This window comes from Varroa jacobsoni, unplaced genomic scaffold (assembly GCF_002532875.2).
Source record: "Varroa jacobsoni isolate VJ856 unplaced genomic scaffold, vjacob_1.0 scaffold_618, whole genome shotgun sequence".
Taxonomy (NCBI): domain Eukaryota; kingdom Metazoa; phylum Arthropoda; class Arachnida; order Mesostigmata; family Varroidae; genus Varroa; species Varroa jacobsoni.
The window spans coordinates 1-25,467 of NW_019213520.1; the positions used below are offsets into that span (position 1 = coordinate 1).

General features: G+C 37.9%; 1 protein-coding gene across 2 annotated transcripts in view; it reads right to left on the bottom strand.

Moving 5' to 3' along the window:
• Positions 1–8,590: 8,590 nt before the first annotated feature.
• Positions 8,591–25,467, bottom strand: part of LOC111261958 (DDB1- and CUL4-associated factor 8) — a 17,928-nt gene continuing 1,051 nt past the window's right edge. Inside the window, exons 2-15 of one of the 2 annotated variants that reach the window (XM_022835875.2) lie at positions 20,869–20,974; positions 18,301–18,557; positions 17,974–18,023; positions 17,362–17,654; positions 16,920–17,091; positions 16,555–16,702; positions 16,276–16,400; positions 15,713–15,882; positions 14,954–15,124; positions 14,528–14,705; positions 14,071–14,196; positions 13,764–13,888; positions 13,329–13,386; positions 8,591–11,517 (exon numbers count right to left, since the gene is read on the bottom strand). In XM_022835875.2, the coding sequence (XP_022691610.1) occupies positions 11,342–11,517; positions 13,329–13,386; positions 13,764–13,888; positions 14,071–14,196; positions 14,528–14,705; positions 14,954–15,124; positions 15,713–15,882; positions 16,276–16,400; positions 16,555–16,702; positions 16,920–17,091; positions 17,362–17,654; positions 17,974–18,023; positions 18,301–18,557; positions 20,869–20,922 (2,103 nt within the window). In that variant the 5' untranslated portion in view covers positions 20,923–20,974 and the 3' untranslated portion in view covers positions 8,591–11,341. The remainder of the gene's footprint in view (positions 11,518–13,328; positions 13,387–13,763; positions 13,889–14,070; positions 14,197–14,527; positions 14,706–14,953; positions 15,125–15,712; positions 15,883–16,275; positions 16,401–16,554; positions 16,703–16,919; positions 17,092–17,361; positions 17,655–17,973; positions 18,024–18,300; positions 18,558–20,868; positions 20,975–25,467) is intronic. The other variant, XM_022835876.2, reaches the window with a different exon arrangement.

Sequence of the window (25,467 nt, forward strand, 5' to 3'; positions counted from 1 at the left end):
ATATAGCCTTGTTATTAGAAAAGCTAGGTCGTCTGGGCTTACTAAATGGTATTGATTAAAATTATTATTACTAAAATCATATGCATAATACGATAACGATTTAGGCATCTTCGTGGCTCATTCTTCACCTTCAAATGTATGTTTAAGGGGAAATTAGGTGATGCAGGCGCTGGTGAAAACTAGAAGAGAGGCTAATGGAAACTATATAGTCGGCACAGATATTTTTCCGGCACACCGGTCGCAGATTCTTCTTCCAACGGTGGCGTCACCCCTGAGGGTGATCGACGACTGAAAATTTGAGATGCGTAATCGTTAAAGTTGAACAATACGAATTAAATACATTTAACAATGTGTCCCAGGTTGCCGTGAGATCAGCACAACGAGTAAAACATGGAAATGCATAGCGACTATTACACGCTCTGCTGGTGTCGCCAAGTTCGCTACGAGTGCACGACGACATCATACTGTGCCGCTAACAACTGCAGTTATAAGCGAGAAGAGCCGATATTATGATTTGTCGAACGACAGCAACCCGTAGTTAGCACCTCGTTTCACGCACAGATGTTGTCATTGTGGGCGCAACGCGGCAAACTTAACCGGGGACAATCAGTCAGATATGAAATGATGAGTATTGGAAGAAGGTGGTTTGTTCTAGACTGTCTAGAATTCAGGATGTATAATTCTCTTAGTCGTTTTTCACTTTCTCTAGGAGTGTGATGGAGATTTCTGGTTCTTGACGCCGAAGTCTATTCGTTCCCGAGCACTATTACCGCGACTTGTGCGTACGTGGACAACGACTTCCGCAAGGTCGTAGCCGCCTCAGATAGATTCACAAATAACAATTATCATTACAAATAATTACTCTGTACTAAAAGCGTACAATGATAGATTATGCTTTGTCATCAACAAAGACCATAACAACTCATGACAAGTGGATTAATGTACACAGCAGTCTTCACTGTGACATGAACGTTAATAGTAGTAGTGTTGATAAATGAGAAAAAAATTATGTTAGGACTCTGAAGGAAGCAGATAATGATGCAGAAGCTGCTTCGAGAGATCTTTGGAAGCAAAGATGTAGCCAACGACTTCTCAAATAGAAGAAAGTATAATAGAATAAAGCGAGCAGTATAACATCACACAAATTGGTTGATACTATCGGGGTCAATAAGAACGGAACAGCAACTGGAGTGTTGCCGTAATCATGTCGGTAGTTTTTCTACGTAAAGACACCGAGACAACATCATTAATCCTTTTACCAACAACGGACTTGCTTACCGCTGTGGCTAGCCGGCACGACACGATAATGGATGGGGCGAGATAATCAGTTGACGGTGTTTGTTTTGTGACGGAAATCGTAATAATGCTAATAATCATAAATGCCTCAAGGAATGAAGGCCAGACGCTTTTGACGTAGAAGAGCCACAACAAGCACAATCTCGGAAACACATAGAAGCTATCGCTCTGACAAAAGTATCGACCAACGAGAGACAGTTCCGAGACGATAGTTTTTAAGTACATATATATATATATATATATACCTATGCTATATCTATATTAACAAGAGCAACAAATAAACCATAAATGTATTGATGTATTATACTACCATAAGCACAGCAAGAACAATACCATCCAACGACAAAAAGCGTAAGGACAGCAACTGATAACAATGCAACTACAAAAACCAACTGAAACAAGCTGCGTGTTTCCTGGTGATATTCCCACGTATTTTGAAAAGACATTTGCGCCTGATTTTATGCGTAGTACGCGCAGGGCTGCATTGTCATTTTGAAAAAATGAGATGGATTTTGAGCAATTGTCGACAAACAATTTGCTGCTTTTAACTGACTCGTTTTCTTCGAGTAGGAATTACGACCCGACTTAGGTAGTCGCCAGATAAGACATCAGCAAGTGCCTGCCATCTGCTTGAAGGGTACACAATAATAGACCTATGACTTTTCATGGTGGGTGAAAGAAACAACTGATGATGTTGAGAAAAACGGTTTCTAGGAATGAATGATCAGATGCCCTTTGAGAGCCAGTACCGGCGGCACAAGCACAGCTTGCTAAATAGTGCACATAAGCGACGTCCTTTAGCAGACTGTGAAGCGCGACCATAAACCAACGAGGTTAAGAACACACACCAAACTGCCATCCAATATTAAATAATGCCGCATATCGGAAACGCATCGTGCAATTGCCAGCGCAGAGGACGAATTGGCAGCACTTCAATAATTGACTGTTCCATATTACCTCGTGGTGTCAGAAATAAAAGCCGGTGGTGATGAAAATCGCGTCCAAAGGACAGGTCAATCTCAAGCACCTCTGAACCGGCGATGAATCACAAAAAAAACGCGTCAGAAGGAAAAAGCAAATGTTTTTAGTAACAGATAGGAATCGTCGAATGAAAACGTGGTAATCCCAACGGAGTGTCATGCCGTGCAGTAAATGTAGATTTATTATTACCAAGTACTCTATAAAAAAAAAAAAGAAGCGCAATAAAAGCAACGAAAATGCCGCGAGCATCAACAAATTAAAAACGAGTTGATGATGACAACGATAACAACAATAACAACAACACCAACAACAACAAATTATCAATATAAATAAAACGGCATGACACACATTTTAAAACGCATCTATCTACAAATAATGATAGAGAGAAAAGGTCGTAGAGAAAAAGCGGACGAAAAGTTCACAAAACATTTGAAACAACAACAACAACAACAACAATAAAAACAACAGCGACAGCAGCAACAACAACAACAACAACAACAACAACAACAACCACAATAACAACAGCAACAACAACAACAACAGCAGCAACAATAACAACAGCAGCAGCAGCAGCAACAATAACAACGACAGTAGTAACAACAACAACAACAGCAGCAGCAGCAGCAACAGCAACAACAACAACAACAATAACAACAACAACAACACCAACAATAACAACACCTACAACAACATTAACACCAACAACAACAACCGCGAACGAAACTTCAAAAACAATTCATTGGATAACTGATACACACTCCCAAAACGACTTAACGCCATAAAATGCTAACTATAACAATACATCTATATAAATACATATAAATAAGTAGGGATGAAGGGGATATATAATTATAAATAAATATTATTAACGAAATTTAAAAAAAAGGAGGAGAAAAGGTGGAGAAGGAGATAACGAGGAAGTTTATCGTGACCACCGTTCGAAAAGGACGCCCTACTTTGCGTACGTTTGCCGGACCATTTAGGGGACAATGCAACAGAGCTGTCGTAAACTCGACTCCCTAACCGGCTGATGATTAAGGGTCATTCAGCACTTGGCGGAGCAGCACTTTCGGCCCCCTACCGGTAGACGGATCGTGGCCGTTCTCGCGGGACTTTGCCATGGCTGACACAGTCGTTAAACCGATGCGGACGCAGAAAAAAAACGCTAATGCTGATCGCATTAAACGAAAAACTCAGTGAATAGACAACACAAACCCGGTTTAATCGATAAGCTGGTTAGTTGTAGCAGATGCAGAAGTGAGAGAAATCAGTGGATTAACTCGATGGGTTTGAAGGTAGCTAGCTAACTGTCGATGGCCTAAACTTTGGCGAAGTACATTCGACGTGGCGGCGTTCCACAAGGACCTGTTCCGCTTAGAACGGCACCATGTCTCTTCTTTAGCAGACCTGTTAGCCAATGACGCTTAGATGTCTAAAAGGTTGCGGCGATAAGTTCACGTGTGGTTCTTCCACGTAACTGCTGATAACCAGAAAACAATTTCAGTACTACGTACGGCGTCAACGCTACAACGACTGCAGCTTTCCCAGCGTAAATCAAACGACCTTTCTTTCAAATACGAACGTACATGTCTTGGGTTGCCTGTAGACGGTGGAACACAGTTTACTATTATTAGTAGATGATATTATTATGATTATGTTAGTCTAATCTAAGAAGAACGATATTACACGCTAAAAACAACATTGAACTATATGAATATTACAGCTATGTAATGACGATAATGGGCGATATATTATGGATGAAGACGGTGCAGCATACGGCAATGCTCATTATTATGATGACATTCGAGAGTGGAGACTCGAAAGTGTAGGTGGAGACGATGAAAGATACGTGAAAGGACAGCGAATGGAGACAATTATTAACATAAACGAGACATGATGCTAAGACAGTAAAACAAAGAAGAAGAAGAACAGACGGCGTAAAAAACAAACCATTATGAAATGACAGCAATGATTATGATGATAATGAAATAATAAAGTGGACTGATATAAATGATGATACTGAGAATAATAATAATAAGATAATATTAATACTAATTACGACGACGATGGATTGCTGCTGATTATGAAGAAAAACGAATACGAAAATGTAAAACCTGTGGATGATATTTATTTAATTATTACTATTATGAGCATTACGTGATGGCGAAAATAATAACAACCAATAAATCTGAATGTTGTGTACTTTCGACATCCGCGGTTCTTCTTTACAATTAGACAATAATATAAAATAGACTAATGTAAAGGAGAAAATTTCTAGGTTGCATGTAGGATTCGAAAGGACTTTAAGGCGTGCTACCTCTTTAGAACACTCAAGAATGAATGGTGCGGTGATGTACTTGCAGAGAAAGTAACGCTAAGCCTATTTCTTTTACTATACATGTTGTTTACACTATATGATACGCACCAATTGACAACACAGCTCTGAGCGTCCTATGTATTTTAAAGCTAATCAACAGAGGGTGCATTCCCAAATCACTGAGTGCACTTTTTTCACAAATTTATAGAAGCTGGCAACTCACACCCACACATTCTTGGCCTACGCTAGAACAAAACTGATGTAGTTTTCTTATGAGCTCAGATCTGAATAATTGGATAATTTTCTGCTTGTGCTAACTCGTACGTCCTTCACAGAGATGTCTGTCCATGGAGGTAACTGGATTGCAGCTTTAATTCCGTACTTAAACCACATAAAAGTTTTTTTAAATATTAGTTCTTTAGATTCGCGAATGATTTCCCTACAATAACCAGAAGTAGTAGAATATTTGTACGTGAGGACTCGCTTAGGTCTTGTCCAAATACGCCAGACAAAAAAATCCGGCAAATCTTGCCTTATATAAACCTAATATATTCTAAAGATCGAAAAGTGTAAGCGGTGTAAAAGACGCAACAGGTGAAAAAAGACAAATCTTTAGGATTTATGTGGTGCACAATAATGAATACTTTGTTGATACATTTAACTTCAGAAAACATATTTGTTTGAAATTTTTACCAAAAAGTGATCTCTCGACGGAAAAACGTGCTGTTGTTTAGCAACCTATTGAGGAGCTGATTTTTGCTTGCAATAATCGATTATATAATTTGTTTATAGTAGTCATGATCATGCCTACGAGGTTATCTCTGTGTGGGGTTATTCCTTCGATTTTCCTTGTTCTTGTTTTTTTATAGACTATTCTACGATCACAATTCATATAAGATCTATAAGAAGATCAGCTCGTAGGGAACCGATCACAATCTTGGTGTTGGGACTCTGCTTTAATAGCTATAAATTGCCTCTGAACAGAACCCACTCACTTTTGCATATGCTTAACTAGTGCGAGCTGGAAGTAAGGCTTTTCGAAGAATTGTAATTGATATGTATTGTACAAAGCTAAAGTCTACGTGTTCGCAAAAAGTTATGTAACAAAGCTCACGGTTTCTTTTTAATTACTCTTTCTCAAGAGCCATGGACACGATTACCTGATTTACCATTCAATGAACATTATACCATTTTAATGTAGATATTACAATTTAATTTGTAAAGAATTCGTTATAGTTTCGAAAAAAAAGTCTCAGTAAAAAAGCCATTGCAAACAACCTACTTAATGCATCTTCTAAATTGAAATTTTCCATAACATTCAAATACAGAAGGCAATATTATAACGTGAGACACTGGAAGAAGTGCCTCTATCGTATTGGATTGACGCCCGTATTGATCGATTTTGGTCGGTTTGGGGTTCCGACATTTGCTCTGATCCAGCAAATGCCATTACCGATCAATCGCCTTTGTAGGCCTTTAACATTCATTCACAAAGCATCAACTCGGTGTCCAACCGAGTGGGCATTTTGTGCATGTAATTACACAGATAAGGCTAGTTTTAGACGTCAGTTTGGGAGCGGGATGAAACTGCTTGTAGCCGGTATGTTTATATAAGTAATTCGCCAATTCTCAGATCTCTTTGGAACATCTCAGTTGAATTCGTGAGTCATTATCCTTAATGTGTCATTATTATTTATTAATGGAAGAAAATGGGTTAAGTGCGGTACCACAGACGCAATGCTCCACACAATTTTGTATTTTTTTGCCAATTCAGTTGACATTGCGCGGTTTCATGCCGGGAAAAAAGCATCGTATAAAAAAAAAAAAAAAAAAAAAAAACGTGAAATCTAAATAACCGTCAACGTCTTATTTAAAGCACTGCTGTATTATAAAGACATGGCTCCATCGGTCCTGGTGTCCATTACAGGTAAAATCATATATTAGTGAGTCGTAGCTCAATTCTGTAACTTAATTTATATACCCTGCATGGACATCGCACACAAGGTATAGTTAGCACTGCCTCGATGCGTACCGCGACTTATTCCTGTGTGCAAGAATTATTTTTCTTTGTTCATCTATAGACACGTAAATTCACGCAAGTTGTTATGTCTGTTTTTCGGAGCAGCCATAAAAACACGTTTACTATTTATTTATCGATTTAATAAAGCGAGACATAAAACATCTCGTAGCAGTAGGTATCATATTCGTGATTAAAAAGCCATGCCTGGAAAAACTAAGGATTAGTTGTTATTTGAATGCGAACAGAAATTATATGTCTAAACAGCAAACAACAGACTAATAGTGCTTTTTAATATTTCAGAATAATGATGGCAAAATAACATGACGATGTCGGTTTCGGAGTTTATAGTCCTAGCACCCGGTGTGAACACTTCGTCTCATTTATTGAACAGTGATACATAGTGGTAAATTGTTTTGTGATCTCGGTGTAATCGTTAGTATAACTATTTATTACTGTGGATCTTGCCTCAGCTGCAATGATATTTTAGATGCTTCATAATAAACCAGCTTTTTATTTTAAATTTTGCGAAAACCTAGGGGTACCAAAGCATGCCTATCGATATTAAGTATGGTTATTCTACTTAATTAATAACTCTTAAATAATAAAGAAATTCATCCGAAATTTTGCAAATGCATATTACAGTAGTACAGAATCCCTCATAATAGCTTTACCTTGAAGGCACTTGTGAATTGTGCAAACAAAGATTTGAACGTCAAAATGTTTCCAAAATCTTACGGGCAAAGACGCTGAGACGAAGTGAAACCTGCCGATTCGGTTGACTGCGAGGAAAGACTAAGCGTATAAAGGGATGATCTTCGCGGCGCCTGTTACACCTTTTCGAGTAATCATTGTTTATACATATGCACTTGTGCTATCATGAGTGTGTATTTTGAATTGTTTTCAATTGCTTGAATTTTATAGCCTACAGGCCCGGATGTTGTGAGTATGTGTATTCTACTATGTATATCGCTTGGGTTGCCTTTGTTGAATGATTGTAAGTATTGGTTATATAAGCGCCCCGGGATAATATTTAAACACCTGTTTTAGAAGTTTTAACTAGGCAGCTTTAGTTTATGCAGTTTCTTAGTTCCGACAACAAGTATCCGTGGGCTGAAAGTAGCAGAGACACTGAGAGGCAACAATACGTACAGGGGCACCGATGCACCTCGCATTTCTAGAGTTATTAGTTCAAAGTTCGTTAATGATATATACTCTATGAAAAGGTGCGACGAGATAAAAAAATTCATTTCTGGATTAGGTTGCGTAATCGTACAGAACAATTCTTAAGGTTGCCTCAGCAAATACATTTCAAACAATAATCGTATCTTTTATATTAAATGATACAATCCTAAGCAAATTAAGGCCACGAAAAAAAACCTAACTCTAACCAACATCCAAGATATACTCTGTACAATCATCCCATTACTTATATGATGTCCGGCTAAACGTGTTGTTGATTTATGGGCATCATACCAGTGCTATCTTCTGCCCGATGGTGTTCCTCGGCATTTTACATTATCTCTATGGATATCGTCTTTTTTACCTTTATCAAAGGTGATAATTTACTACATAGGAGAAACTTCGCACGTTTTTTTTTTCTTTATTATGAAAACAGGGTATGCCGTAAAGCAGTGCACAATGCAATTCTTTCAAGATCTCAGATGAGCACGCTATGAATACCAAAGCACAAAGGCTATTGCCTTTGTAACTACTAACAGGTGAGCCAAATTCACAACGATTGCTGATCCAGTAAATTAGTTTTAATAAGTAAATAACAGATCAAAAGTGTACCTTACTCCTAGGAAAGCTAAAGTCGTGAATTTTTAAATCAGTTGTTTGTACGCACGGCTTTTCGAAGACTCCTCGCTTAAGTCTACTTTTAAAACCACTACTTCACGGATAGTCATGTATTTGTAACAACACGTTTTATTTACGATCTTTGCCAATCTGCCTCTGCTCGGAAGAAATGAAAACACTTTATTAGCTATCAAACAGCTATTATACTAGCTATCGTGTTTTATTATTATCATCATTACCAATGTCGTAGTTGTCATTGTAATTAGTTTTAGTAGTATTATAGTAATGGTCACTACAGTTTCATCATCGCAATGGATAAAATTATTAGTTATAGCTAAAGTAGCGGTGTTGGCAATACTCAATGCCACCGATACCTGTGAATTTTACCGTGCCATTCGCATCGCACAAAATCTTTTCACGCAAAAATACCTGTTAAGGCTTCCTGAAGTGAAGATATAGTATGGGAATAATAGAGGCTTACAATTGCTTTGTTGAATTTAGCGCATTTTCTTGACTGCTCAAGTCTACCTTGCTGTTTCTAGATTCGTTAAGTTGTATGGCCGCCGTACCTTCTTCTTACTAATTTTATCAATAGTGGCGATGTATTCAAATATACCCCCTTCTGTATTTCTAATTAATGATAATAGTATCATAATCAATAGTAACAGTTATAACAGCTGTCTTCTCTTCCTTTACCCTCAAAAACGGAACTCCTTTTCCCCCATTCAAGCTTGTGGGCTTATTTGCGCGATTTTGATTCGTTGATGCCAGCGAGTGACATTTGCTATATTCTTCTGCCATTGTTTATTTAGTTATTTTGTCAGTTATTAAAAGGTTTTTTACGGCGCCATAATGGTCAGTGGTAGGAAGCATTTTAGTTGAATATCGGCGCGAGGCCTACCGTATGGTCCTTATATGTTATCAAAGGTAACAGAAGGAATCACATAACACCACTGACGTTATTGCTCCTCATTGTGGTTGGTCCTGATCGTTGCAGCTGATGCCAAACATATTGCACACAAACAGCCCTTTTTCACCAAAAAAAGCTGTTTGGCTGATAGCTTCGCAGATTTTTGAACTTTCTCGTGTTATTTGACAAACAGAAAGCTTCGTGAATGCCATCATCATCATACTATTTGATTTCTTTTATACTTTCGACGCTAATTTGATTGATTTTATCAAATACACATACAGCCAATCACGCTAAACCAGTAATTAAGAGCTTGTGTCGCAGAGCTAGTCGACGTAAGGTTATTATTACTGCCTCGTTAAACAAAAATAGGCCGGTAGCATCTCCATGACACATTGACATAAAGGCAACAAAAGAAAAGCTATCAAGTCCTACAGTCGTATCCTTTATCATATTACACGTACATCAAATCTTCAGTTCAAATCAAGATGAAGTCCCTATCACATATAATAACTGAGCAGAAAATCCTTGTACGCCATAAACGCAGTTACACCTCTCGAGATAATTTACTCCTTTGCAGTAACTATAGAATATAACTTCGAAGGCACGTAGAATTCCTTCCAGAAAAACAACCAAATGATCAATGACAATGTCTATAGAATTGATTTACCATTAACGAACATTGCTAGCTGGCTTAACGCCAGTGTGTTGTACTAAATCTCCTTTTGCTTTATTCGATTTGAATCCCTCTTATTGGAATATCATACATTGTGGACTAATAGAGCCGGAATATAGCTGACGCAACGGCGGCCCGTAACTATTAAAGGCCATTTTTTCCTCATCTTCTATCTACTGCTCACTGTGCCGTTCTTTTACCCAGGAGCTGCTCATGTCTGTTCTGTTCTTAAATTTGGTTACCTTCTGTTAAAAGCACATCTTCTAGTACTTTTGCCCACTATATCTGTAATATTTCACATTTATTATAGCTAAAATAGTACTCTCCTTTGTCCTTTTGGTTGTTCTTTTGTTATCTCTATTTCATCCCTGTTTGCTTATTTATCCTTAACTAGTTGTGTGTGTATGTATGCGTGTGTTAATTGGCAAGGATTGAGCTCATGTGAGAGTACTAAAATCCCTACTATAGTTATCTAACCTAACCGCCTTTCTTTGTAAAATCACTCATATAGCATAATAGCATATATCGCATAATCAAATAAGCAAGTACATTAAATGTTATTTCTCATGGCTGCTCTTGCTTCATTAGACTTAGGCCTATCTGCTTTTTGTCTTCCGGTACGAAAAACTATAATAGTCGCAAGTACCCAAGAACTACTCTCGTAGATAAGTAGGGCAATAAAATTTTCAGTCGAGAAGGAAAAGAAAGGTCTCCCACCAGGCGTCGAGCTTTGAAATGAGCATTACGAAAATTCACAGTGACGAGGTTTTACGCCGCTACCGTTAATATTTGCTACCACTGCTGTGATGAACCATTGGCAGAAATTACATTAAACTTATCTATTGACTATTAATGACTTATCGTGCTATTGGCTGGAAAATTACAGACCAAATTGTTCTTTGTCTTTTTGTCTCTGAATAAATACAAACGTTTTACCTTGCCCATGTAAGCGGAAATTGCTCATTCATTCGCGTATTTAATTATCAAAAACAATCAATCACATAGGTGCATTTCTGTGGTTGCTGATTGATGTGCCTTTGATTGTGTTTATGTTCGAATATGCAATATTGTGTATGTCGACGTGAATAACTCAGTGGTGACTGACAGTCAAACAATGTAGACTGACGCAATCCGCAGCCATACGTCCACTCGAAGCTGAAGAGGGAGTATCGAAACTCGAGTATGGTGAAAACAGCTGCGATTTGAATTTTTTTCCTGGTCATTGCTCGTCGTTCCGTCTGTTCAGTTGCTTCGTTTGCCAGGCGTTCATCTCTCATATCTTCTGGGCGCTACTTGCTGCAGTCGTATTTCGGGTCTCGTTGTTCAACGAAAGCTCTTGTTGTCCTAGGATGGGGGACACTGGCCGCGGGCCCCGCCCTGATGAAGGGGAATTTCCTCATCAGATGAACTGCCGGACCCATTGCTCCGGTCTTCCAACCTTGCCTCCATATGAGCCGTTCGGACGGAAGGCATTACGTTCATTAGGTACAACATTAAAGATCCATTATTACGACGTGTCACTGTTGAACCAAACAGAAAATGTAGTATCTGTTAGAAATTAGTTCGAAGATTATTAAACTCAAAACTTCGGAGAAGACAAAATATGTAAATGCACTCAAAGTTTTGCTTTTTAGTAAACGTTCTGTCAACTGAAAGTTAAACTTTTCTCTTTCTTTATACAGATCGTAAAATTGCGCCAATCGTGATTTCATCGTTAATGTGGCAAGACTAACTCTATCTAGCCCTCAGCAAGGTCTTAAATGCGCAAAAAGTAATTTATATCAAACCGTTGCAATATATATATATATATATATATATATATATATATATATCCTGCTATTTTTCTTGACGATTTTTAGAACCAAACAGCACGTCCTTTATGGCAAAATGTATTGTGTCGTCTTTACAGTTTAAACAAAGCTATTATACAACGTCTTCGCGTTGGACGAAGGCTTATCAAGACTAAAAAAGCAGCCTAAAGTCGGCAGTTTTTAGATACTCTAAGAATATTTTCATGAGAATAAACCAAACGACCCCAAAACGATAAAGGATCATCATTACCGAGTCGTCCAGATGAGCTCTAATGGCTAGCGTTTTAAAAGACTTTTTGTTCCGCTTGAGGCCGTGTTTCCGGCATTTTTTGGGCTTTCTAGCTGTTTCCGTTCCTTGCGTTTTGGGTACTTTTAGTCTGTTGTCACCCAGAATTTAATTACAATGGAGATGTTCGTACAGAGCGTATTTAAACTTTACTTTTGACTAATATGAACCTATTAATGTTGCTAGATGCATGATAACAATTCAGAAGAAACTTGTAGATTCAAGGAAGTATCTATTAAAAATGGCTATATATATATATATATATATATATATATATTATGTTTGTTTGCAACGATGAGAAAGCCATCAAGAAAGACGCAGCTGCCATTTGAGCGTTAAATTGGCACCCTCTAAGACAAAGTTTTTCTGTCGTTTTTTGTGTTAGAATAAATGTCATCTATGTTTATATATTTTGTAGAATAAACAATGAAAATAAGTTCCTTTGTAAGTTACTTCTGTTTTTATTTATTTTTATTTTTGAAATTAGGAAGGATTTTTTTCGTGATGATTGTGTTGGCGGCACAGGTCTAGCAGATTAAGATCTTTATAACAAGAAAATTTATGTTAGAGAGTAAATTTTAATATTATAAATAATAATGAGAATTGACTGGCTAAATCTGTGCGAGTAGCTGCGGTTAAACAGTTAAGATTAAAATATTTGTTTATATAAAAGTTTAGTTTTTAAAATAAAAAATGTTTTTTAAAGGATGGTGAAATATTTTTAAAAATTTAAATCCGTCAAATTTTAGTGTTCGATAAGGTTTCTGGTAACTTTCTAAAAAATCAATACAAATGATCACGCAAGTGCCGGATAAGATAAAAAGGTTGCTCATTTTTAATTTATGAGCATCCGAAACCTAAAAAATGTAACGCCGTTTTCTAAAAAACAGCTGATGGCTAGCGTAAATTTTAGTCGTAGTTTAGCACTATGCTCTGCGGAAGCTATTATCTGATTTTTGTCAATGAATATGAGATTAAAACTTCCGTCGTTCTTGGCTTGCATGATATGTAATATACATAATACATATTAAGTAACACATCGTATACCAACAGTAAACCTGTGAATTATTTGGCATTAGACAGCATCTTATATACTGATTTTAACTGTATTAACCTCGAAATCTTATTATTGATATTTTAGGCGCACATCTCTATCTAATTACACAAATTACGCATTGCATATTCTTCACTTAGCTATTTGTTAGCTAATATAGTATCGTAAATTTGCACTTACAATATTCTTCACTGCGGCGCACCTCCATTTCACGCTGACGGATGTTTTCCATGGTGTGCTAAAACCAAAAATGCATTAATGTGTACCCTTTCTATCATTTTGTCTGAGCCAATATGTTCGCCGGTATCTAAAAATTAGAGTACTATAGCTGTTTATGTTAAAAAATGCGAAGGAAAAACACTTTCTTTCTGTGGGTAATTTGGGCTTATCAATATGAAATTTCACACAAAATTCATTCCGTGTATTGCTATAAACCACTGAAGAATTCGATTCGCATGCTTTTGAAGGAAGCAAGCCCCATAATATTCATGTAATTTTTTTTTATCTTGTTACCCATTTATTAGCTTCACAGATTTAATCAGTATTCAGACATTAGACGGATCCAAGATTAGCTGATCAACTCTCTCCGATTAGACGAATAAATCAAATGCTTACCATGCGAACTTGCGTTAGGTCGGGCGGTTCGTCGGCCGAAGGAGCCCAAATCTTCACGTTGTGGTCAAAGCCTGAAGTAGCTAGATAGGGTGCACATGGATTTGGCTCGAGAACGTTTACGACACCTGTCACGAATATGAAATTTAATTCTTAATTAAGATTTCGTTTCTTTAAAGAACAACAGTTATGGCTTCAATAGATTTATTCCACTTACAAGTGATAGATTTGAATAATTGTCTTCGAGCTTTTATCAAACTATCGATAATATTTAAGGCTACGAGATAAAATTCAGTATAAAATAGCTCACCACCCTCGTCGCCATGCAGATAGTTTACGATGTGCGCCGTTTTCTTGTCCCACAAAAAGATATGGCCGCAGTCTGAGCCGGAGACGACGTACTCGCTTCGCAGACCAAAATAATTTACGCTCTTAACTGCAAACGTTTATGAGATACACGGTTAATTAAAACAGTACTTCAATATTTAGCTAGAGATGTGGGGCTGTAATTTTAGTAAGTCCACTGCCAGTTTATATAATTTTGCGTAAGCCATGTCATGGGTTGTTAAAGAAGGAAATGTAAGCTTGCAGTGTTTAGACTAGGCCTAATAAAGTGATCCATGATTCGCTGGCTATATTTAAAATACGATTATCTTTTGCAACACAAAATAACAACCTACGCAAAAAGTCAATCCTGAAATCAGAAGCTGAACGAACACTCTGGCTACGCAGTAGTTGATCATTGCAGATGAAATATATGCTAGTACCAGTTTGATTATTTCGATGGCCTTGGAATCGATGCAGGAAATCCTGATCCGCGTCATTGTGCGGTGGATGATTATTGAATATATAAATATCTTCATCGCTGTAAGTAGCCAATATTTCGCTTCCGTCAAAATTGTACACAGCACAGGACACTGCCAAGTTCGATGTCCGCGCACCAGCCTGAAATAATAATAAAAACAAATTGAGAACAAGAAAATTTACATTAATATTAGTAAATATCACCACCATAAACTTCATGTCTGTCGAGGTACGTGCATATTGTTCTACCTAATTAACCTGGTTTAGGCTAGACCTAACCCTAAACAAAGTTCTGTCTGTCTGTGGCCTGTTCGCTTATAGCTTCATGCTCACAAGGGTAAGACCTGTATGTAACAAACAGATACAAGATGGCCAGTGGCTTGACTTACTAAATGGTTAGGGCAGAGTTTGCGCACAGTCTCGCTTATCTTGACATTCCGACGATCGTAGACTCGCACGTAAGGATCAAGGCCAGCAATACAGAATTCAAACGGACGACACGGATTGATTGCAATACTGTACAGGCCTATAGTGTCCGGCCTGTCATCTTCGACGGTTAACTGCCGGTCAAGTTAAAATACGTACTAACTTAAGCATGCTATTCACGCATGGTTCACACAAAGTTTAATAAAAGCTTGATCATTTTTATAATATTATTATTTTATATAAAATTCGTGTTCTTGAAAAATGTATAGTAATGCGAACAAAAATTGATCGCCTCTGACTGCCTTCTTATTTTTATATTCTAATAACAGCTTCGTTGGTGGTTTGTAAGATAAACAACAATGTAACGTAAATCAATGGCCACATGTGGTTATATCTAATTAAATCCCTCCATTTTCAGTTTTTACTTCATTGGTTAAAGACAAACGTTTGCAGGCCTTTTGAGGCAATTATTTTTTGTCACCGGTTTACAGAGACCTACAGAGTCATGCATAGCGCCAATACTCAAGCAGCAAAATACGAACAGGATTATTGAATTATTTGTAAAAGAAGATGCTGAAAAGGCTCGAGAAGGACGCATTAGGGAATACAAGAGGAAACAATGCGAAAAGCTCCTATATGAATGCTCGAAATAGAAGAATAAATTTCCGACCTATCTGCTGAATATGATTCGAGCACAGTCGAAGTTGACGCTAAAGACTAACCAGAGTGTTTGGATTTGGCAGTCGTAGATCAATTTCATTGACAACACCGTCTTCTCCTGTTGACATTAACGTTTCTTGCATCGAATAGTGCATGGCAACTTTATGCACCGGGCCCCGGTGATAGGCAATCTTCCTCGACGATTCCACAGCACTTCCACCGTCACAGAGCTCTGAAACATGTACATTATGCAAAATAAAACCAATACCTGTAAAGCGAATCGAATCTTTACCTGAAAAATTAGCCCTATTAACTCCATGAAACTCCGAATTCTATACAACATCTAATCGTCCATGTTTTCTTTTTGTTTTAATATATGCTTTGACAGCTTTGAACTGTGGGTAGTACTCACAAACGGACAATAATAGATCTAACGATTTTGAAACAGTCTATTTTTCAAACTAATTTAAAGCCTCGGCCACTTCTTTTTCTTGATCTATCTTAATATCCTGTCCATTACTTCTTTGGGGGTCACCATACAGACAGCAGATGCTGTAGTAATGACTGTCTCTAATGTGGGTGTGTATCTTCTTGTAGCTAGGTGTGCAGGTGATGATGCTCATACCGTGTAACCTGACTGCGCCGTCCCGAGCCGCTGTAACAATGGCGGTGTTATTTCGATTTGGTAGAAACTTGCTCTGAAATACATTGCTTCGGTGGCCTGTTTCGAACACTAATAGCGCCCGGTTCCTAGTGAAGCGGCGTAAGCAAAAACAACAGCATAAGATAAATAGATTAATCCATATGAAAAAGTGATTTCATAGAAATTCCTGAGCCTGAAATTGAGCTATTATCCGTTTCGTCCAGTAATAGCAATCCTTTTTACATAAACCCAGCCCCGTACCTTTGCCATTCCCAGATCATACAATGAAGATCATCCGAACCGGACGCAAGCAAATGGCCCTCAGGGCAAAAGCTCACTGAATTAACACAGCCCCAATGACCATCCAATTTCGCCATTAATTCCAGACGCTCAACACTGCGAAGACTTCCTATAGAGAAAAAAAAAGAACAAAATAAACACCATTATATATAAACAGCAAAAATGACGAGGAAATTAGTATAGGTGTCTACATGTCTGTGTTTCAGATTAGGTGCTCAGTGGTATCACTTTCAGAGATCGCCATTTTACGTTTAGCATTGGGAATTTACGAAATTAACTAAGTAGATTTTTAACCTAATCTTATCATAGTAGCAGCTAGGACATACCATAGCAACGATTTCGAAAAACTCCCGGATTTCCGTAGGTTCCTCGACGGTCCATTTCAACCACAGCGTTCCATTTATGGCAGGGTCGCGGGCATTTAGGCGTCGTATCATACTTGGCCTCCTCTTCAGCTGTGGTGGCTCTCCTGCGCCACCGCGGTCCCCGTATTGCACCCTAAAATTGAGACAACCTGGAGGTTACAATGGTAGAAACGTAATTGAAGAAAATTATCCCCACATATAAAGAGCTAGGCAAACTCTATTCTTTGAGCTTGTTTATAGTTTCCCTTAAAATTCAATATTTTCTCGGCAGTTATTACTTATTTGGATACGCAAACCCGTTTTAACAAGAACGTTAATCTGAGAGTGGCGCATTGGCCTGGTACAATTCATGCTTTTACGTCCCTCGAGACCGGAATTGTTACATCATTGTTTTTACTCTCACCTGTAATGTTGGGGGTCGCCTTGTGGCATCCTCATTCTGGTTTCGATCGTCAGGATTTAGATTGAGATTGTCATCCGAGGACCAGTCTGGAGATGGAGACGAGTCCGTTGCAAGTCTCGCTTCCAGCACAAGGCTATGATGTTCGCCCTCCGCTCGCTGCTCACCATCGCTCGTGGCATCACTTGAATTTTCTGCAGCAGCAGCGGCATCACCTGCGCCATCCTCGTTAGGAGGGCCACTTGCGCGAGGGCGATGCCTTCGCAGCCTCGCCTCTAGTCCACTTTCAGGTGGAGCTGTACGTAGGTAACAATTCACATCGGTGACGTGTGATTAAAAGAGTGCCATGCCAATAAAAAGAAAATATGTTTTTCTTCTGTAAAATGTTAATATGGCACAAATGATAGTTACTGTATTACCAAAATAAAATGGCCCAAGTGCTTCAAATATCTACGAGTTCCATGTTAAGTATGATAATCTGTTCTTCAAGTTGTATCCAAACGAGTCCTCTGTAACAGCCGTTTACCGCCTCTAAATCACAGCAAGCATAGACATCTCCGCCAATCAATTCAGAAGCAAAAGAATAAAATGTCTTTCTTTTTGTGCACCACTTACTACTATATTGGCTTGACGCACTGGAACTCCGCGATGGACTTCCGAGAGGCCTGTCGCGCACAATGACAACAGGTACAAAAAATACATCACTATTGTCATTATTATTGTTGTTATTATTATTACTATTATTATTATTGAGACATTATTCATAACAAATAAATGCTTAGAGAATGATCAGTTAATCTCACTTCTGAAGCTATGTAAACCAATCACTTACCTTTTCGTTCGTAAGACGTAAAACAAACTTTTCGATGCCATAATTTATGAATAAAAATAGAATATATCGGTCTAATTCAACTGCATCCGAGTATACGCATATTATCTTACCTAGTAAGAAAACGGCTTGCCCGTTTTCTTAATATTGAGGAGGAGGCTGAGCCAGCGGTCGAGTTCGACGAGTCTCCTCCAGCTGTAGGCGCTTGCCCCAACTCCGTTGCTGCGGCCTCCAGTGACGAGACATCAGATGATCCTGACGAGGGGGTGTTGTACTCCTCATCCGAGTCCTGTCGGCGTTGGTTTCGACGCCGTTGTGCAGGTCGATTGACCAAGCCGTCAGAAGATTGAGGAGGAACGGTAGCAGCAGACTGTTGTTAATTAAAGGTGTCGCGTACGGCGTGCATCGATAATCAGCGGTCCGTGAAGACATCAACCAGGCGATCAAGACAGGATCGATTACGTCACAGGGAAATGGGATGCAAACATTCAGCGTTAGTATTAGTACGTAAACTCTACCATGGATTGTTACGCTTAGGCGGATTGCTAGGAGTTCTTTTCATTAATCTAACACGCTACACAGCTATTTCTGAGGAGTATGCCTAGTTAGTATCTCCTCGAACATAAAACTCGAGGCATCCAGCTACCAGGTGTTATTGCACGTTCTTTTTTTCCGAATCCGAAGTCGTGGTTTTTCATGTGAGCTTAAAAAATAAATAACTTTGATTGTTTAATATGCAACGATCCTTAATCGCTGTAAAGAAAGCTTCTCCAAAAAGATCATCCTTCCTAACATCTACGTCAGAATCTTGAAGGAAGCTTTTTTTAACATATGGTTTCCAGAGATGTTGGTTTCATTATACCGTTCATACAGGCCAAGACTTCACACAAGAAAATATTAATGGTTTAAGGATTTTTATTATGTATCAACAAATAGATATCAACTACTCATGAATCAGTCAAAGCAATCAAATTCGGGGAAACAAAATACTGTATCTGTATTTTTTCATTACTAACCAATGTACACAATAAACAAATTTTGAAGATGAACAGTATGCGTTCCAACTAGAAAGAGATACAATATTAATTACGGATATTTCCTTAGGTTTGTCCACTATCCATGTATTGTCGTAGTACATTTTGCCACTCAAGAGAAGTCGAGCGGATTTAGGACCACATGATCAATGGAGCACTTGACGTCATCGTGCCTGGAGATCAGCCGTTCACCGAAGTGACCCTTTAACAAGAGCACTACACTATCAGTTACGAGCAGAAGTAGACCATCTTAATGAAATTACATGTCTTGCAAAACCTTCCCTAATAATTTGGAGCATAAAAAACCCGATACCACCTGACAGCGATCAGAGTTTACAGTCCCGCTAACAACATTTCCGGCACACAACTAGAAGCGTTTTTTTCCAAAGATTAAGGATTTTCGGTTTCCCAGAAACGGTTTTTTCGTTTATTCATATACTCGGCTACGTAAAAATGTGTTTTATCGCTGAACGCAATTTGTAATATTCGCTGTTTTGTTTCAGCCTGCCTGACGCCCGTTAACAAATTCTTTGGAATGAGTGATCTTCGGACTTGAACGTTCGCGTTATTGAGATCTGGTAAATGTGCATTTTTTAATCTTTCTTGAAGATTTCTTGTGTAGTGGTTCTTGAGAGACAAGTTCGAGAGAAACATTTACAAGGGTTATTTAAAAATCAGTGCGATTAGGCGGCCATTCCTGCACATAATATTTGCAAAAAAAGATTTCAATAAACTATATACTAATTTCGCGTGCTTAGTGTCGAATTGGAGCGGGGCTCGAAAAATATTAGTTCTCGGTACCAATACATTTATGCTGCACACTTTTTATGACCCACAGTACCTGTAAATTATTATTAGCAATCAAATTTATATTACGCAAAGAAGACGGGCCCTAATGTACGCGCTACGTTCTATCGCTATAAATGAAGCTATTTTAATGATCGCTTCTAAACTGTTACAGTGGCTAAGCTCCACCTAGAGCACGTATCAAGCCATAAAAATAAAATTTACTTTTCGAAAATCTTGATAGATTACGAGCCTACCTTAGCATCCAGCAACTGTCGCAAACAACAAAACTAGATTTGCTACACACATTGTGAACCTCACCTACCGAATCCTTTCCCTATAACAGCGCAGTAGCGTTTTTATTTGCTAAACTTAGAGACAGGTTATGGTCTAAGTTCAAATCCGGGGGGCAGACACAGCATTTCGTACTTGCAGCTAGTTGTTTCAAGTAATGCCTAACGGCTTAAATACCGGACGTAAAACACGAAAAACGTTTTTATTTTCATTCGCGTATGAATACACCTCAGACTTTTCTACGAACCAATAGATTAGGTAAATATGCTTACTGCCCCGAACGAAGCCAAGGTTAGATATGTTCTTTTTTTTTTAAATCACCTAAGAAACGGCAATGATGAAATTTTGTGTCCATAGTATAAGTCCTATATTCAGTACCTACATTTACTACTTGTTATTCACATGCTTACTAAGAAATTCAATATCGTGTTTGGCAATATTAGCATATTAAACACCGAACGTTACACCGAACAGACGATTTCTAGATACACTAGATAGTCAGATTATTTGTTGATAGTAAAAAAGAGTAGACACAAAAACAGATTATTAGCATAAATAAAAACTCACCGAACTCTCCCCGAGTTCCATCGAAGGATTTTCTCCCGATTCCTGGGAGTTCATGATCCTTCGTCTGCTTTCCCCTGTTTAAAATTAATCAGCTCTCCGGCATGGACTGCAAAGTCGTGCAAACCTCTGGTCAGTCAAGTTTGATTTAATTAGCGTACGAAAATTCGTCGCATCATGAAAGGACTGCATGGCAAAAAAAACATTGAATATATATATGAGGCAATACTCACGGGCTTTGCTCTCCGCCTATTTTGCTATTGTTATTTTACGAGCGCAGAGCTAAAAGGTTAACTATATTTATAATAGGGGTAATAGCCAACTAGTTTTTAGTAGCTATAACTCAACAGCTGCTTCCATATTATAGTTTAAACAAAATTTTTCACGCAATACTCGTTAAGCGCGCTTGCTCACAATATTCACAGAAATATATATTCGTATATTTACATACGTTGATTCATCTGCACGGGTTGTACTGATAGCCACCTTAGTCATTGTAAACGGTAGTTTGGCGTTGTCGGATAATGGTTGATGTCGGTTTACGACCAATCTAATTAACGTTACGTAAACATTTGCCGAGTCCACTTTCCAAGTAGAATCTCTACCTGGCCACAAAAAATCAGAGAATGTACGTACGCTTCGAACCGTACAAATTTTTTAGATTCCTTAGACTTAAATAAAAAGATTGATGGGTGTGTATATACAGGGCGGGACGATCAAATTCGGACAAATTTTAGTTGGCTGTTTACCGCGCCAGGAACGCGTTCATCCATTACCTCGGTACCAGAAGAAATAAGTTTTTTTCTAGAAAAAAATAACAACCTTATTATGGCGGTAACAGTGTGTCGTTTGAGGAATTTGAGCGAAGTTTACTGACATCAATCAACTTCGTTTAACGTACGGTTGTTATTAATATATTTTATGAAAAAATATTATATTTATATACATTTTATAAAAATTATATTAAAGTGCAAGAATATTTTGAAAACAAAATAGTGATTGAGGTTCCGCTTTAAATCGGGACCAATAATGGTTATAGTAAGTAAACATGATGATCGTCATAGATGACCCCTATAGCACATGCAGAAAAAAAAATCGTAAAAACTGCTGCTTTTAATTAGAAGCAGCTTTAAAAACAACTTAAATATTTGCATGCCTCATCATGCACACATGCACACGCACAGAGACATACATATAAATGCGCAGAATGCAGACTTGCTCGAAACTGATATGAAGGTAGAGATAGCATTGTCTGGGAGATGTGCCGATGTGATGACGATGAACTCACTAGTGTCAGAGTCGGAACGTCTCATTAGCAGTATTTTCGAATAAATTTTTATTGTTAGGTTTCGGTTGTTTATGCTACGTGGAGCTACGGGTTTCGAACTGCACCAGACGTACCCCTCCATCAGCGGCTTGAAGTTTTAAGGCAGCAGTAAGACCTTCGCTCAATAGCAGTTAGATCAGAACAGCGAGTGAGTGGCACAGTCGATTCAAGAAATGTCGGTTTTATTAAAAACTAAGGTGCGACATGATTTTTCTAAAGTGCTGACTTTTATTGTGCAAGAATAGTTAATTATGTCAAGCTTATCCATAAAAATACTTAAAACCGTTAGTGTTATTTTCGGGATTATTCTGTTTTCAGCGAATATATATATATATATATGTGTGTGCGTGTGTGCGCCAGTTTATCGTAAACATTACAGGGCAAATCTAATAGAAAACATTGTGCTTTTCAAAACACATCGTACGTGAACTAGATGTTAAGCGATGTAAAGGTAAAAATTTTTTAACTCGTCAAAAGTAAAAAGTCCCAAGGCTTTATATCGTACCGTTTTCTACTGAATACAATAAACTGTATATAAAATCCCCTTAGCACTGTGTGCCGAAATTAAATATAAGTGAAAAAGAATTGGCCCAAAGTAAACCCAGTGTGCATACTCAACGTAGCATACGACCAGATGCAAACGCAAAAAAAGTGTACAAAATAAAAATTTTGATTGATAATAAAAGCTAACTGTTAGATTCAAGCTTAGGAATAATCTTATGAAGTTGACGAATTATTCCAAGCGATCAGCTTTGTGTAAGAAAGATCTTGGATATCGCTAATAACTAGTATGAGCCATAAATTAATGACTCGTGCCATGTAACACATAGTAAACACGATTACTAAATGGTCATACTGAAAACTTTTAGATTTTTCAAGAACAACTTTTTGAATTCGGTTAACCGTGCCTGTTGCCTTTAATTTTTCCAGGAGAGTCGAACCTTAAACACCTTCACGAGTAAGTATAAATTCCACATATGATCCACGTAGTGATTTCGTTTTGGAATTTTGTCCCCCGGGATATTTTTTTTCATGCCGAGCTGAAAAATTCCCTTTACCATCTTAGCTCTCTAAACTATAATCACAGATCTATGAAATACTGAAACCTGTTTTAAAAAACGAATGAGTCAAGATCAGATCCGGAATGATACTATACTTTGGTATAAAAATCTAATCTAGATTACTGTTACGGAAAAATTGAAATAAAATTTTTTGGAAGAAACCCAAAAGCCTGGAGTTAAATTCCATCAGTGCGTATTAAATTATGAGCGACATCCAACTGCGCTCGGGTAACTGAAAGGTACGTCTTTATATTTTTGTTCTTGTTTCACCTGCGCTTTTATTAGAACTGATCGAAACAACCAAGCAATGCGGCTCGGGTTCCCCTAAGGCTTTTTTGACACCGACAGTCGAAATATATTTGAGATAAATAAAAGCCATGATAATTCTTTTATTAACCTCACCTACGGACATAATCATTGCTAAATGACGTAGGCATTACGCATATTTAGACGCTCTCCTACCCGCTCAGCATGCATCCACTTTTGCGGTCATATGCATAACAACAGAACAACACATTAACGAAGGCCGCAAGCGAAGGCTGCTTTAGGTGAAAAACCTTGCAGGGTGCGCAGTAAGTATTTATCGTGAGTCGCTGACAATAATCTCACTATCAGTGGCTTTGCTACCGTTTCCTTTATTGGGGTACTGACATCCTAGTTATGGTTGCACGCCAACATTATTGTGATAACTAAAAGCGACACCGGTGAGCACAGCAGCAAATAGTTACAACAACAACGTTTGATGCGATAGGTAAAAGGTGGATTATTTGCAGAAAACAGAACGTAAATAAAAGACTAGAACTAACGGCGTATATATACTATATCATTATAAATTGGGACAAAATTGATGACGCTTTTTATCGGCTGCCTCTTACTGGAAACATATTTTGATGAAGTTCTTCCGTGTGCATGAAAACTATCTCTTACGGAATTCAATGCAATTGACGCTTGCTTCAAGATTTCCTTCATTCGGGGTCCAGATTTATAAAAGCTTGCGTCAAAGCATCCCTACATTTAATTCGAAACTATAAAGGTGCCCCATGGCTTCAAGTCAAGCCTGCAAAGCGAACAAAGAATTTTCTTCAGAACATGCTCATATGTCCAGCCAATTGGCCCTGTTCTAATTTGTTCACTTATCAGCAGATGCGTCATCTTGTTAAAAGACGTTAATTTTATAGTCGACATCCACTGTTTTTACCCAGCTTTTGAAGTATCTAAATAAATTTCTTTATAGGATACTCCTATCTAAATAGGATGCTTCTTTCTGAAAGAAATATAGTTATGTGATATATTCTTCACAGGTCATATACTGAACGTGGATACTGATTGGAAGATGTTCTGTGTCGTAGGCAATGCAGTGATCGACTGATTTTCGCATTCATGCTAAATATTTTCTCATTGATGAAGAATTGAAGACTGCTGTTAAGTTCTCGGGAGAAGCTAGAGACGAATGACACCGATCAAGTTTGTTAGCTTTATTGTCCATATTCAGCTTCTGCTTGATTTCGATAGCATAAGACGAATTGCATTATTTATTTATATCATAAACGGCAACAAAAGACGAAGTTTTTTCCTCGTTAGAGAAACAACAGTTTACTGCAACCGATAATTCAAAGCTTGAATGAATAATAGGTGTTATTGGAATTATATTACCGTTAAATTATAGAAATGAATACAATTCGTGTCAAACGCAAACAGAGCGAAGCTATTTAAATAAAAAGATCAGAAAAAAATTAACGTTTAGGTTATCCATAGCAAAACGTCTTCATAAAACACATTCGGGACTTCATCAGATTAGGTATGATAATGGCAACAACGAATACATTCCCGACTATACTCCGCCATTGTCTTGTTTTGCTTAGGAAGTTGAAAAGCTTCTCTGCTTCATTAGCTAATACACCAGACGAATGTATTAGGTAAAGAGTTCTTCCTTAAAGACGATTTACGTAAACATTGTAGCAGCAGCACCACTTAGCCTAACTTACTAGCAGCTGTGTTTGAGCTCTTTGGAAAGCTAAATGCGTCGTGAGTTCACGGTCAACAGGACGCGAGGGTCTTCTCGGCTTTTAAGTCTTAATGACTTGTCGGTTCTTTTCAATATGTCCATTTTAAATCTATATATATAAATATATATATGGTTGAGAAACTGGTAATTTTTTTGTACGGAGGACGGAGGAGGCATGCAATGAAACGCTAAAATGTAGTATATATATA